The sequence below is a fragment of the Elephas maximus genome, chromosome 1 (genome assembly GCF_024166365.1).
Source record: "Elephas maximus indicus isolate mEleMax1 chromosome 1, mEleMax1 primary haplotype, whole genome shotgun sequence".
In the NCBI taxonomy this organism is placed as follows: domain Eukaryota; kingdom Metazoa; phylum Chordata; class Mammalia; order Proboscidea; family Elephantidae; genus Elephas; species Elephas maximus.
In genome coordinates this window covers 206,902,515-206,917,068 of record NC_064819.1, presented here as the reverse complement: position 1 = coordinate 206,917,068, position 14,554 = coordinate 206,902,515, and the positions used below count along the sequence as shown (strand labels likewise).

General features: G+C 41.3%; 1 protein-coding gene across 2 annotated transcripts in view; it reads left to right on the top strand.

The window, feature by feature from the left end:
• Window positions 1-3,985: 3,985 nt before the first annotated feature.
• Window positions 3,986-14,554, top strand: part of IFNGR1 (interferon gamma receptor 1) — a 31,161-nt gene continuing 20,592 nt past the window's right edge. Inside the window, exon 1 of one of the 2 annotated variants that reach the window (XM_049901872.1) lies at window positions 3,986-4,193. In XM_049901872.1, coding sequence (XP_049757829.1) covers window positions 4,103-4,193 — 91 coding nt within the window. In that variant the 5' untranslated portion in view covers window positions 3,986-4,102. The other variant, XM_049901880.1, reaches the window with a different exon arrangement.

Sequence of the window (14,554 nt, the reverse complement as noted above, 5' to 3'; positions counted from 1 at the left end):
AGAAGAAAGAGCCAAAATCAGAGAACTGTCCCTACAACTTGAACAAATAGAAAGTGAGCAACAAAAGAACCCATCAGGCACCAGAAGAAAACAAATAATAAAAATTAGAGCTGAACTAAATGAATTAGAGAACAGAAAAACAATTGAAAGAATTAACAAAGCCAAAAGCTGGTTCTTCGAAAAAATTAACAAAATTGATAAACCATTGGCTAGACTGACTAAAGAAATACAGGAAAGGAAACAAATAACCCGAATAAGAAACGAGAAGGACCACATCACAACAGAACCACATGAAATTAAAAGACAATTTCAGATTACTACGAAAAATTGTACTCTAACAAATTTGAAAACCTAGAAGAAATGGATGAATTCTTGGAAAAACACTACCTAAACTAACATATTCAGAAGTAGAACAACTAAATAGACCCATAACAAAAAAAGAGATTGAAACGGTAATCAAAAAACTCCCAAAAAAAAAAGCCCTGGCCCGGATGGCTTCACTGCACAGTTCTACCAAACTTTCAGAGAAGAGTTAACACCACTACTACTGAAGGTATTTCAAAGCATAGAAAAGGATGGAATACTACCCAACTCATTCTATGAAGCTACCATCTCCCTGATACCAAAACCAGGTAAAGACATTACAAAAAAAGAAAATTATAGACCTATATCCCTCATGAACATAGATGCAAAAATCCTCAAGAAAATTCTAGCCAATAGAATCCAACAACACATCAAAAAAATAATTCACCATGATCAAGTGGGATTTATACCAGGTATGCAAGGCTGGTTTAATATCAGAAAAACCATTAATGTAATCCATCACATAAATAAAACAAAAGATAAAAACCACATGATCTTATCAATTGATGCAGAAAAGGCATTTGACAAAGTCCAACACCCATTTATGATAAAAACTCTTACCAAAATAGGAATTGAAGGAAAATTCCTCAACATAATAAAGGGCATCTATGCAAAGCCAACAGCCAATATCACTCTAAATGGAAAGAACCTGAAAGCATTTCCCTTGAGAACGGGAACCAGACAAGAATGCCCTTTATCACCGCTCTTATTCAACATCGTCCTTGAAGTCCTAGCCAGGGCAATTAGGCTAGACAAAGAAATAAAGGGTATCCAGATTGGCAAGAAGGAAGTAAAGTTATCACTATTTGCAGATGACATGATCTTATACACGGAAAACCCTAAGGAATCCTCCAGAAAACTACTGAAACTAATAGAAGAGTTTGGCAGAGTCTCAGGTTATAAAATAAACATACAAAAATCACTTGGATTCCTCTACATGAACAAAAAGAACACCGAAGAGGAAATAACCAAATCAATACCATTCACAGTAGCCCCCAAGAAGATAAAATACTTAGGAATAAATCTTACCAAGGATGTAAAAGACCTATAAAAAGAAAACTACAAAGCTCTACTACAAGAAATTCAAAAGGACATACTTAAGTGGAAAAACATACCTTGCTCATGGATAGGAAGACTTAACATAGTAAAAATGTCTATTCTACCAAAAGCCATCTATACATTTAACGCACTTCCGATCCAAATTCCAATGTCATATTTTAAGGGGATAGAGAAACAAATCACCAATTTCATATGGAAGGGAAAGAACCCCCGGATAAGCAAAGCATTACTGAAAAAGAAGAAGAAAGTGGGAGGCCTCACTTTACCTGATTTCAGAAGCTATTATACAGCCACAGTAGTCAAAACAGCCTGGTACTGGTACAACAACAGGCACACAGACCAATGGAACAGAATTGAGAACCCAGATATAAATCCATCCACGTATGAGCAGCTGATTTTTGACAAAGGACCAGTGTCAGTAAATTGGGGAAAAGATAGTCCTTTTAACAAATGGTGCTGGCATAACTGGATATCCATTTGCAAAAAAATGAAACAGGACCCATACCTCACACCATGCACAAAAACTAACTCCAAGTGGATCAAAGACCTAAACGTAAAGACTAAAACGATAAAAATCATGGAAGAAAAAATAGGGACAACCCTAGGAGCCCTAATACAAGGCATAAACAGAACACAAAACATTACCAAAAATGATGAAGAGAAACCCGATAACTGGGAGCTCCTAAAAATCAAACATCTATGCTCATCTAAAGACTTCACCGAAAGAGTAAAAAGACCACCTACAGACTGGGAAAGAATTTTCAGCTATGACATCTCAGACCAGTGCCTGATCTCTAAAATCTACATGATTCTGTCAAAACTCAACCACAAAAAGACAAACAACCCAATCAAGAAGTGGGCAAAGGATATGAACACACATTTCACTAAAGAAGATATTCAGGCAGCCAACAGATACATGAGAAAATGCTCTCGATCATTAGCCATTAGAGAAATGCAAATTAAAACTACGATGAGATTCCATGTCACACCAACAAGGCTGGCATTAATCCAAAAAACACAAAATAATAAATGTTGGAGAGGCTGCGGAGAGATTTGAACTCTTATACACTGCTGGTGGGAATGTAAAATGGTACAACCACTTTGGAAATCTATCTGGCGTTATCTTAAACAGTTAGAAATAGAACTACCATACAACCCAGAAATCCCACTCCTCGGAATATACCCTAGAGATACAAGAGCCCTCACATAAGCAGATATATGCACACCCATGTTTATTGCAGCTCTGTTTACAATAGCAAAAAGCTGGAAGCAACCAAGATGTCCGTCAACGGATGAATGGGTAAATAAATTGTGGTATATTCACACAACGGAATACTACGTATCGATAAAGAACAGTGACGAATCTCTGAAACATTTCATAACATGGAGGAATCTGGAAGGCATTATGCTGAGCGAAATGAGTCAGAGGCAAAAGGACAAATATTGTATAAGACCACTATTATAAGATCTTGAGAAATAGTAAAAACTGAGAAGAACAAAAAAAAAAAAAAGAAGACGACTTAAGATGAGGATACAACATGTCAGTTACGGATTGTCCTGGGTAAAATCACCACAAAGTCATAGTAAAGCAAGAAGAAAGGTTTTATTCTGCATATGTTCCAAGGGGCGAAAGTGGGAAAGGGACAAGCATGCTGCCAGAGCCGTGTCTACCGAGCCCCGGAAAGTTACAGAATCATCAATGTATATACACATTACAAAAGGTCATTTAAAGCTTCACCTTTTCACATATTGGCTAAAAACTGCTAAATCACCATGATTTTACATTTTGACTGTCTTTCTTGATAATCATTGGTACAAGTTTTAGTAACTACAGTCAGGAGGGCCTGTAAATTTGTCCAGTAAACCTTACTATTTACTAATTGCTAAAAATTGAAAAGCAAAGATGTCACCTTGAAGACTAAGGTGTCCCTGACCCAAGCCACGGTGTTTTCAATCGCCTCCTATGCCTGTGAAAGTGGGACGATGACTGAAGAAGACTGAAGAAGAGTTGACGCCTTTGAGTTGTGGTTTGGGAGAATACTCAATGTACTGAATACTGAATATACTAAATAAAAAAATATTTAGTAATAAAAAAAAAACAAAAACCAAAAAAATCAAAACACGTTGCCTTGGAGTCGTTTTTGACTCACAACGACCCTATCGGACAGAGTGGAATTGCAACCTCACGACTCTACAAAAAAAGAACAAGATTCCGGGGGAGGAGCATGGCTCTCTTTTCGCAAGTTCCTCTCAAACCCGTGAGCCTGGGTGAGGATCACAACTTCTGCGGCCCAGGGACCCGCAGGCCCCCACTTCTCGAAAGACGGCCTCCACGGGAATCCTGGGCCTCGCCCAGTTCCCTGGCCCTTGCGGCGTCTCTCTGCCCGCGGCCGTCTCCCCCGCCCTTGCCTCGCCTTCCCGCAGTCAGCTCACCTCCCGCCCTCGCCCTCGCAGCCAGCCCACGCCCCGCCTCCACGCCTTCGCCCCGCCTCCATGCCGGCGCCCCACTCTCCGTCCACGCCCCGCCTACACATCCACGCTCGAATACTCGGTCCACGCCCCGCCCCTTCGCCAAAGCAAGGGTCCGGGCGGAGGAAGTGACGTACGGCTCGGGCTGAAGGGCCGCGCTGGGGCACTGTGGCGGTCCTGGGGCCAGTACCCCCTAGCCTCTCGGAGGGGCATGGGTGCCTTCGTCTTTCTTCTCCTTGTCCTCGTCGTGCAGGCCCGGAACGGGACTGAGATGGACACTGCGGAGCCAGAGCGGTCCTCGGGTACTGTCGCTCGCGGTGAAGCCGCGGTCCAGAGGGGGGACGGGAGGGGCTGGGAAGGAGCCTCCCCGGCCGGGAAGTCCCTCCCGCGGCTCTGCGCCCAGCCCTTGGCGGCCGCGCTCGCCCGGGACCCCGCGCCGGCTTCCCGGACGACCCCCGGGCGTCGGACTCCGCGCGGGCGGCTGCTGGGGAGGCGACGCCGGTTCTCGGCGGCTCGCACCTTTAATTCCCTTTCTTTCTCCTCTATCGTTATTGCCAAACAGCAACAACAACGCGTCTCAGTTTTTCCAAGCCTTTTAATTCAGTTTTAAATGAGTTTCCTGGTCAGCATCCGTGTACCGTGGTTACAGCTCATGATTTACATACTCGATGCTGAGGGTGGACCCCAGATCCTCGGGGTAGGAGAGACGTTTTATCGCCGGCGGAGAGTCATTAAGTGGCAGCGATTTGTCTGTCCGGCGTATGAGTCTGGACGTGGTGTGGGATGCGAGCACTTCCCATCATTTGCGTCTTTTCGCACAGCTTAGTTCCTCAGCATTTCCTGGAGGGCCTGCTTATTCAGATTCTCTAGAAAACAAATGCTGAAAATAAGTTCCTAACGCTCACTGCAGTCGTGAGTAGGAGGGTCAGTGAAACCAGTAAACCTTCTCTGCAGGAGGGATAAACCTAAATCGTGGGAAGCGCCTGTCGGTCTTGAGTTTCTCGGCAGTGTCCACAGCTGCGGGGAAGGAGTCAGGGAGGGCAAACCTGCTCAAGTGCCTTTTGGTGAACCTGTCTTAGGAATTCCTCCGTGAGCCCCTGTTAAATGTGCACCATTTCATTTCCAGCTGTCCTTGTGCTTGTTCCTTAAAAGTCAGGCAAACAAATATTTCGTAGTTCCTTGGGACAGGCATTGTGCCAGGTGTTGGGAATACAAAAACGATGGTTACGCAGTTTCTGCTTTCAAGGATAATAAATTATAAAAGGGAACAATTAAGTTCTAGGGACTGTCAGTGCCTAACTCATCTGATTTTCACAGCAGTCTTATAAAATCGTCGCAATTGGTATGTCCATTTATGGTTGAGAAATTGAGACACAGAGAGGTCAGTCTTAACTGGTAGAGAGGTTACATAGAGAGGTTACACACAGTCGTGGCACTTGGCTCCAAAGTCCAAGTTCTTAATAACTGCAAACTACTATCTAGGGCAAGATTAGTCATCCATTTGAGCAACTGCAGTTCACTGTGGTAAGAGCTTTTTGCTCTTACGCACAGGCTACCGGAAAGCAAGGTGTGGGTGCCTGGCTCTATCCAGGGGAGTCAGGAAAGACTTCAAAGAGAAGGTGATCCCAGAGTTGGAACTGGAGGTATAGAGAGACTTGTGTGTGCAGAGGCAGAGATGTGAAATAACATGTTAAATTAGTGGAATAAAAAGTGTTTTATTGTAGAACGTGTGTATGAGGATGCAACTGGGAGTTAGATAGGTGGAGAGGTGAATGGGTAGGGACCAATTAAGGAAGTGTTTTGTCATGTATAACAGCAAGGGATGGAAAATACAGTTTTCGCTAAAAAAACCCCAAAACTCAAACCCTTCGAGTGATTCCGACTCATAGCTACCCTGTAAGACAAAATAAAACTGCCCCGTAGGGTTTCCAAGGCAGGTGATGGAGTCCAACTGCCGACCTTTTGGTTAACCACTGTGCCACCGGGGCTAACTTAAGCAAAAAGATAAATTTGTGGCCCACAGAATTGATCAGAAAGACAGAGATGTGTCATCTGATGGTCAGGAAGCTAGTACTAGGCGTTCGAACTGCCAGGCCTCTCCATTTCTTTACTCTGGGTATTGCCGTCTTTCCCTACTTGTCAGGAATCATGGATGCTGACAGCTTCTAGGTTTTGACATCTTGCAGCTTCCTCCATGCTAACAAAATCCCAGGGGAAGACTGATTTGCCCATTTTGGGTTAGGTGCCGGCTCACATGGGGAGGGTATTGTTGCAGGGGTGGGAATGGAAGAGTTCCCAGAAGAAGAGGAGTGTGCTCATGAGACAGGTGCTGAGTAAACAAGATAATTTATCCCTTAGTGAAGGAAACCCTGGTGGCGTAGTGGTTAAGTGCTACGGCTGCTAACCATAAGGGTCGGCAGTTCAAATCCGCCAGACGCTGCTTGGAAACTCTATGGGGCAGTTCTACTCTGTCCTATAGGGTCGCTATGAGTCGGAATCGGCTCGACGGCACTAGGTTTGGTTTTTTTATCCCTTAGTGAAGTCAGTGGGCAGCCACTGGAATATTTTAAGAAGGGGATGATTTTTTAAGCAGGATCAGTTTGCCATTTGGAAAGACCCATCGTATTACAAATACTTTGAGGGTAGACGCAAGGGAGGGAGACCAATGAAGAGGAGGAGTCTATGAGAGGTGACAGTTTAAATGGAGAAGAGAAGACAGTTTCAAAGAACATTTGGAAGGCAGAGTCAGCAGGGCTTGGTGTCTGACTGGACATGGGAGAAGGAGGAGAGGAAGACTGGGCTTCGTGGCTCAGTTTCCTGGTGTGGGCCTCAATGCGGGGAGTTAAGCAGGACTGGTTATATAATTTGTGGGGCCCTAGTTAAAAATGTTGAAGAATTTCAAGATGGTGATGACAGATTAAACCAAACGTGGGGCTCTTCTTTCTGAGTGCAGGGTCCTTCTGAATATGGGGCCCTGTGTGGCAGCAGAATTTGCTTGTGGCTGCACAATTTGCATGTCTGGGAAGCAGGCACTGGGAATAGCTTTGTCTGCCTGCCTCAGGGGAAGATGTACTGCAGTTTTCTGTAATATAGCATTTCATAAACAGGAAAGTGTCAGCGATCCTCCTTCCCATACCAGGGTGGCTTTTTCAGGGCATTTCTCTAGATTTTGTTTGAAAGTTAGTTTAAAATGCAAAATCTCCAGAGAGTAGGAGGAAGACCCCAAATGACAGCCTCCTTCTGACTCTTGCTTAGCTTACCCTTCTCACCAGTGCCTGACACCTTGTACATGCTCAAGGTGTTAACTCTTCCTATTGCTGGATTTGACTCTGTGATTGGAAGCCCGTCTTAGGTAAGAGAACCTGGTAGGGACAGGGTTCCTTCTTGTCCAGGCAAGGGTATGTAGGTACTTTCTAGGAAATCAAAGCGGTTGGAATTGTAGCTTATAGTCCGGGAGTTCAGTATTTCTTAAGTGAATTGATAGTGAATATAAACCCATATGTGTCATCTGATAATCAGTAGTGTTTTGCTTTTCATGTACTTTTGCATATAAAAGCGGTATGTATATATTTTTTAAGTGAATCCATGTCTGCTAGTGGGCTGCCTTCTTTCAGGTTGCTGTTTCACTCTGCGGGCAATTGACTATATTTTCCCCCAGACTTGGGGCTCTTAACTCACCTTCTACACTTCATCAGCTCAGCTTCTACTTGTTCTCTAACTTTAGGATAGTGTTCTAGGTAGTTTTTAAAATTTTTTATTATATTATTTGGATTCTATGTTTATTTTAGAGATTCAAAATATGTTTAAGAAACCCCTTTTATTCATATTTATTGTACCAGGTATTATAATTTTCTTTATCATTTTATTCTGATTCACATTTCATTCAGACTTTGAAAGGTCCACACTGTGGTTTTATATGAAATAAGACCTAAAGAGAAAAATAACCATTTTGATGAACTAGCTTACAAAATTTGTCAGCACATAGGACTAGTACAGTTGTTTTATGAACTAGGTGACTATTTAATTGTTCCATTTTAATTGGACAAAGAATCAGAATGAGATTTGAACCAGAATGAAATGAATTCCTGACAGGAAGGAAACAGTTTACTTGTCCTGTTTTTCTTTTTTTAATTGAAAGAGTGTCTTTATTTTTAGATTATCTCAATACTTAGTCAGAATCCTAGGTATCTGTTTTAGTCACGTACATTTTAGAGAAGCGATTTATTTTAGTACCTTGTTCAGGTTTTGCCGTGGCCATTGTATAATTGTGATAGAACAGTAAAATGAGGCAGAATCCCGTGAAGCAGATGCCTGTGAAGTCATCCGAAAACAATCAGCTCCGATTCTAATTTATATATGGAGGCTATTTCCCCCTTCACTGGGTTGGGTTATTTCCTCCTTATTTTATTAAACAACTAGAAAAATATATGTAAGCCATTTTTCTTAGTTAAAACTGACAAAACGTGACATTATCAAGTTACTACTTTTGTTTTCTCATTGGCAAAATATGTATATCCCTGCTCGGATGGTTGTGGTGATTAGTGCGATACCAGGAAACCCTGGTCCTTGGAAACTCTGTGGGGCAGTTCTACTCTGGCCTATAGGGTCGCTATGAGTCGGAATCGACAGCACTGGATTTTAATGCATAAAAAGTTTACACACTGAATGTCCCACAGTAAATCTTTAGTATGTGTTAGTGATTGTCATTCAGTGATGTTCATCATTATTTTAACAATACATTCTAAATATTAAATTGTTCTATACATGAGAAGATGTGTTGGCTTTTAAAAAATAAACTCGTTCAGATTAATATGAGAATTTTAAAATAGCTTCAGCAGCTAACTCATTTTTCCACCTTTTTCCTGTTTCTCACAGACTGAAAAGACAGATAACCATTTTTTGTTTTTTCAGCTCCTAAGTTATTCTTCAATTTAGAATGAATTCCTCTGAAAGAGAATTAGTCTTGGGAAATGACTTCTCTCAGGGACTAGATTGGTGTGGTTGAATGAGAATTCATAATGACTTTATCAGACTCACACACCAGGCCAAACCCAACTACCCTATTTTTACGCAAATAACGCGCATTACACATTTTTGCAAACCGTGCAACTTCCCCATGTGTTATTTTCTTAGTGTGCTATACCAGTTTTTTTTACATGTTTCTGACTTCAATTTCATTTTTTTCTTTTTTTTCTGCCCAATGCATTTAATGTTACTGGGATAAAACTGACCTCATAGAAACATCATTTAAGACGGTAGATATCTTCCTAAATCAAGTGCAACCAATGGTGAACTGAATGGGCTTGTGATGGAAATGGGATGGCAGGTTGCAGCCAAAGAGCATGAATGCACAGAGAGCTAGAAATTACTAAGTAAGAAATGATGCTGGGCCTAAAACTACAAAAACAAGATGTTATTTATATTTTATTGCTTTCATAAATCTTCAACTGAAACACAATTTTTAATAATCAATGTCTTTGAAATCAACAAATAAACGTCACCAGAAGAAATTGTGTTTTCATCTTAAAATTGGCCATTTTAGTTTATTCACTCTTACCGTCATCATCATCCAACTCCCAGAACCCTTCAAAGTCCAAACCCTTATCGCTGTCATCATTGAAATATCTCAGAGCTGCCTGCAGATGCTCTTCTTTGACTTCTGAACTGATGTCCTCATCATCACTGCCTTCAGCATCTTCATCTTCATCATTGGTTTTCTGTTGGTACACATTCCAGCCTTTCTGAAGCCTTTGCAGATGGTTTCTGGGGTTATTTTCCCCCAAGCAGAATCCACCCACTTGCAGACCTCCTCAGATGTCAACTGCTTCATTCATCCTGATGGTGTGAATTCATGAATCCCAGACTGCATCATTCATTCTGTCTCTTCTCACGAAAGTCTTAAACGGTGGTTGACCACTATATCTAGCAGTTGTAGCTTGCAGGTAAGGCCACCAGCTATGACTGCTACATGGGCACCAGTTGAGTTAATATAATTTTGGACTTTTTTTTTTTGTGAGCAGCCGTGGCTTCAGATATTAGTAACAATTCTCCAAAAAAAAAAAAAATCCCCCCTACCTGGCCCTATAACAGTTCTCTACCCATACTTTCATAACTTCACAGTCCATCCATCCGTTGTTACAATGAACAACCACTCTGGTGGACAATTTTTTCACGGGGCATGGTAACTCTCTTGAAAATCACCACTGGCTTTAATTTCATCCCTCTCGCAGTGCAACAAAAGGACTACAGTGAAGCAAGCCATCTTGTGCCCAGTGGTTGTAACGGCCACAGTTTTCGTACCTGAAGCAGCTACAGTTCTGGTGGCCGGAATGTCAGAAGACATTAGAACCTTGTCCGTATTAATTATGTCCATTGCAGAGATACCAAATGCAGAGATTTCTTTGGTGATAAATTTGTGAAAGTTGACCAGTCATCCAAAATTTGCTGGCCTGTAGTGGTTCTCATCCTCATGGAAAGGCCATTCCTTTCGATGAATTTTGAAATATGGGTGAAACCTGCCTTGAAATGTGGAATTCCTGTTTCGTTTGCCAGAAGGTTTGTTTTGATCTGAATTGCAACAGTAGAGACAGCTTGATTGTGTTCCCTTCGAGAAATAATCTACTCTTTCAAGTTGTACTCCAACTCAGACCATTTTGTTTTGGGCCCACAATGTGCTTGTTTTCACGGATTCATTTTCTCCAGCTCCTGATTCTCCTTTCTCCATTCACAAATGGACAACTCTCCAACCTCGAACTCTCGCTTCTGCGTTTAATTCCTGCCATGATCCTAAAGGGTTCTAAGATTTAGATTTATAAACTGAAAAAAATGTGCACAATATGATCGATAACTGGCTGATTGTAGTAAAAAGATTGCAGATTTCAAATGTGAGGCGTACAAGAAGCAAGTGTCCTTTAATATTCTCGAAAGCAAATGACTAAGGTGACTTAAGATCATTGATCAAAGAAAGGTATTGATGCTAATAAGACCTAATTCTCAAAAACCAAACCCACTGCTGCTGAATTGATTCCAACTCATAGTGACCTTGTAGGACAGAGTAGAACTGCTCCATAGTGTTTCCTAGGCTGTAAATCTTTCAGAAAGCAGACTGCCACATCTTTCTCCAGCAGAGTGGCTGATGGGCTCAAACCAATGACCATTCAGTTAGCAGCTGAGCACTTAACCACTGTGCCAACAGGGCTCCTCTAAGACATGATTAGGCTATGAAGTAAACAGACCTAACATGGTTTAATGGTTTCACATAAGATGATCTGATAAGGTTTCCGCATTCAGCTGTTGAGCCAAGAGCTATCACGTATCAGTTTTGCTGTGTTTCCTCTTCTAATTAAAAGCCAGAGTCAGAAGACGACTGTGGTAATTATGTCAATGCAGATTGAATCGAGATTCCTACTGATAGCTACTTGAGGCCATTTATGCCAGTGCAGGCTTTGCTTTGTTTACACTTCTAGTAGATACCATGTGATTTATGGACAGGCTTCAGTAGGTTCAACATTCTGACTGATGACTCAAAAGTGACAGCGATATAATTATCAAATTAATAGAAAGAAATGCACAGTTTCAATTGTTTATTTTCTGATTACCAGGGTACTAGTAAATTCAATCCATGACTTCTTGACCATGGCTTGTACTTTTATTATACAAATATGATCGAAAAATAACATTTTCAGACTATTGAATGAGCGTGGATGAGGCTGAAACTCACTTGTGGAAATGTCATGAGACATGCACAGTATTTGTGTGAGCGCACTATGCCAGAGCTTTTTTGTATATAATTTTGTTATATCTGTTGTGTTTTATGTGTGTGCACATTTATTCACGAGAGTGTGCTATTTGCAAAAATAATACAGTAGAGGAAATTGTATAAACAATAATAAAATCCTGGATTTCCAGTCAGGAAAATGGCTAAGCACATATTTATTAGATAAGACCTAACTTGGTGATGGTTTAAGTCAAAGATCTGGGGGTTTTAGTTCATCCCAAGTTCAATATAAGCCACTATTTGGTATGCTCATCTCTTAAAAAAAAGAGAAAGAAAAGTATTTCTTTCACATATGTTACATCACTTCTGGGCTCCCCATATTAAGAGAATAAGTGATAAGCCCGAACAGGTCCCTCAGACAATAGACAGGAAAAAGAGAGGACTGTAGGGCTGCTAGGGGTCTTCGCCCTGCTGAGAAACTATTATATAGAAGGTAAATAGAACTGAAATATCTTAGGTGTCCTCACCTGAGCCCAAGATTCTGGAACAATCTTCTCCTGAAGGCACTAGAAGACAAGAGAAGGAAGTAAAAAACGGAGCATTTTTTCATTAGTTTGATAACAGTGATGAATGTCTGATTCCTTTCAAAGCCCTACAATGTTCAAATGTTTCCATTTAAGAAAAATGTTTATGAACATTTGAAACATCATGTGAGAGAATTGCCAAAATGTCCTGTTCAGCTTAAATCTAAGGGGACGCTACTACTTGCTAAAAGCTGGAAAGCAATAAGAAAAACTGCAGTTTTATCAGGTTTGTGAAATTTATCCACAAGGTAGATTGTAGTCATGAATAAATTCTGGGAGAACAAGATAGAAAGCTTTGATATGTTATTTTTCACTTATTCAGTCTGGGTTTCTCACGCCCTTTGATAGTTTGCAGTGCAGAAGAAATCCTTGTGAAAATACCCAGGCCTGTGCATCTTTAATGTGGGGGACGTGTTGGATCTGTTTTCTGAGAGTTCATTCAGAAAAGCGTTCCAAGGCTTTAATTGGGAGCATTTGTTTTTGACTTGCAGTCTCAGATGACTTGGAATTTACAGAAACACTTTAATTACTGGCCCCTTTTCTCCATACTTTCTAATGCTTCTCAGCTTGTCCTTCCCAGAGGGAGATTGGTAAGCAGTGTTAAATGATGTCCACAGAGTGCAAAGCTCTGTTCTGCACCAGGCGCACACAGCTTTCCTGTAGTAGACTTCGTGTTCTGTTGGGTTTAAATTGGTGATGAACTCTTGGCCAGCCCTCTTGGAGTGGAGCGCAGATGCTTTCAGCGGGTATGGGGTGGGGTACAGGTGGCAGCCCTTACCCCATCACCCCTCCAGGCAGAGGAGATTGCCAGCGTTGTCAGATTGTAATCTGGAAGTGTCTGTACTTCTTTACCTCCCTCTCCACCTTACCTTCACCAACAATTGAAGAGCTATTCTGCTGTTTTTTGGTCTTCTGTGACGTCCCACTGCCCTTTCTAATGGCACTGCTTCTTCACTGTGCTGATCTTCTCTCTTTTGGTTTTTCAACTTTCCCAGAAAACAGTTGGCTCCAATCAAAAATCTCCTTTTTCTCTGCATTGCAGTTAGAGTGTTATGAAAAACCAGTTCTTCTCTCCTCTGTTTGGTTTTATTAAATCCCTAGCCGCTAGTTCTGGAGGGGGCTTGGGAAGCAGATCTTAAAACAGCTAAAGTTTACTCTGGGTAGTATACAGATATAATGTACCAAATAATTCCAAGACCATTTCCAAAAATAATGTGTTCCAGAAAACCATCTATTGGGCATTTTCAAAAGATGGGAAAACCTGAAAGACTTCTTTATTTCATGAAATACTGTAGTGGAATCTGTACTTAAATTCCATAGATAATACTCTTTCTATATATATATTTACATGATATAAATTTAGTATAAATAGGAGTTTGTCGTAAGCTTTAATTATTTTAATCTGAGTATATAGCCATTAAATTTAAAGTTACAATATTATGAAACAATGAGAAAATTACTCATGTTTATTTATCATATGATTTTGGCAAAAATAACAAAGGCATGGTTTCTCTTCTGGTAGCATTAAAACCACAGGTTACATCCTTTAGTGTAAATATTCGAAAGTTTCTCCTTTAGTGGAAAATTTTGTTGGCTTTAACCCCTTGAAACTTCTTCCTCCTACCACTAATCTGTCTTGATTGTTTGAAAGCTGTGGTCTAATTAAGCCCTTGTATAGGCTTTTTTAAAAAACCGGAAACCCTGGTGGTGTAGCGATTAAGTGCTACGGCTGCCAACCAAAGGGTCGGCAGTTTGAATCCGCCAGGCGCTCCTTGGAAACTCTATGGGGCAGTTCTACTCTGTCCTATAGGGTCGCTATGAGTCGGAATTGACTCGACGGCGCTGGGTTTGGTTTTTGGTTTTATAGGCTAACCATGTGTGATGGTTAAGATTGTGTGTCAGCTTGACTGGGCCATGATTCTCGGTGTTTATATGTGATCACTTCCATGATTGAATCTGCTGTAAGTAGCCCATCTGTTAAAAGGGAGTGTGGCCTGCATCCAAATATAAGGAAATGTTCTGGCTTCTTTGCTCACTCTGGATCCTGCAGCGCCTCCTGTTCATCTGACCTCTGGCTGTTGGGACTGGAGCTTTCAGCTTATCTGCAGATCTTGGAATTTGTCGATCTTCACAGCCTGAGAGCGGGAACCTCACTTTCTGACCTGCCAATCTTGGGTTCGCCAGCCCCTGATACGGACTTGGGATGTTTCAGTCTGTACAATCACATGAGCCATTTCCTTGATACAAATCTCTCTCTATATATATGTTTATAAGCTTTACTGGTTTTGCTTTTCTAGAGAACCCAGCCTAAGACACCATGTCAGGCTTTTACTTAAATTATGGGACAGATGGTTTGAATCAC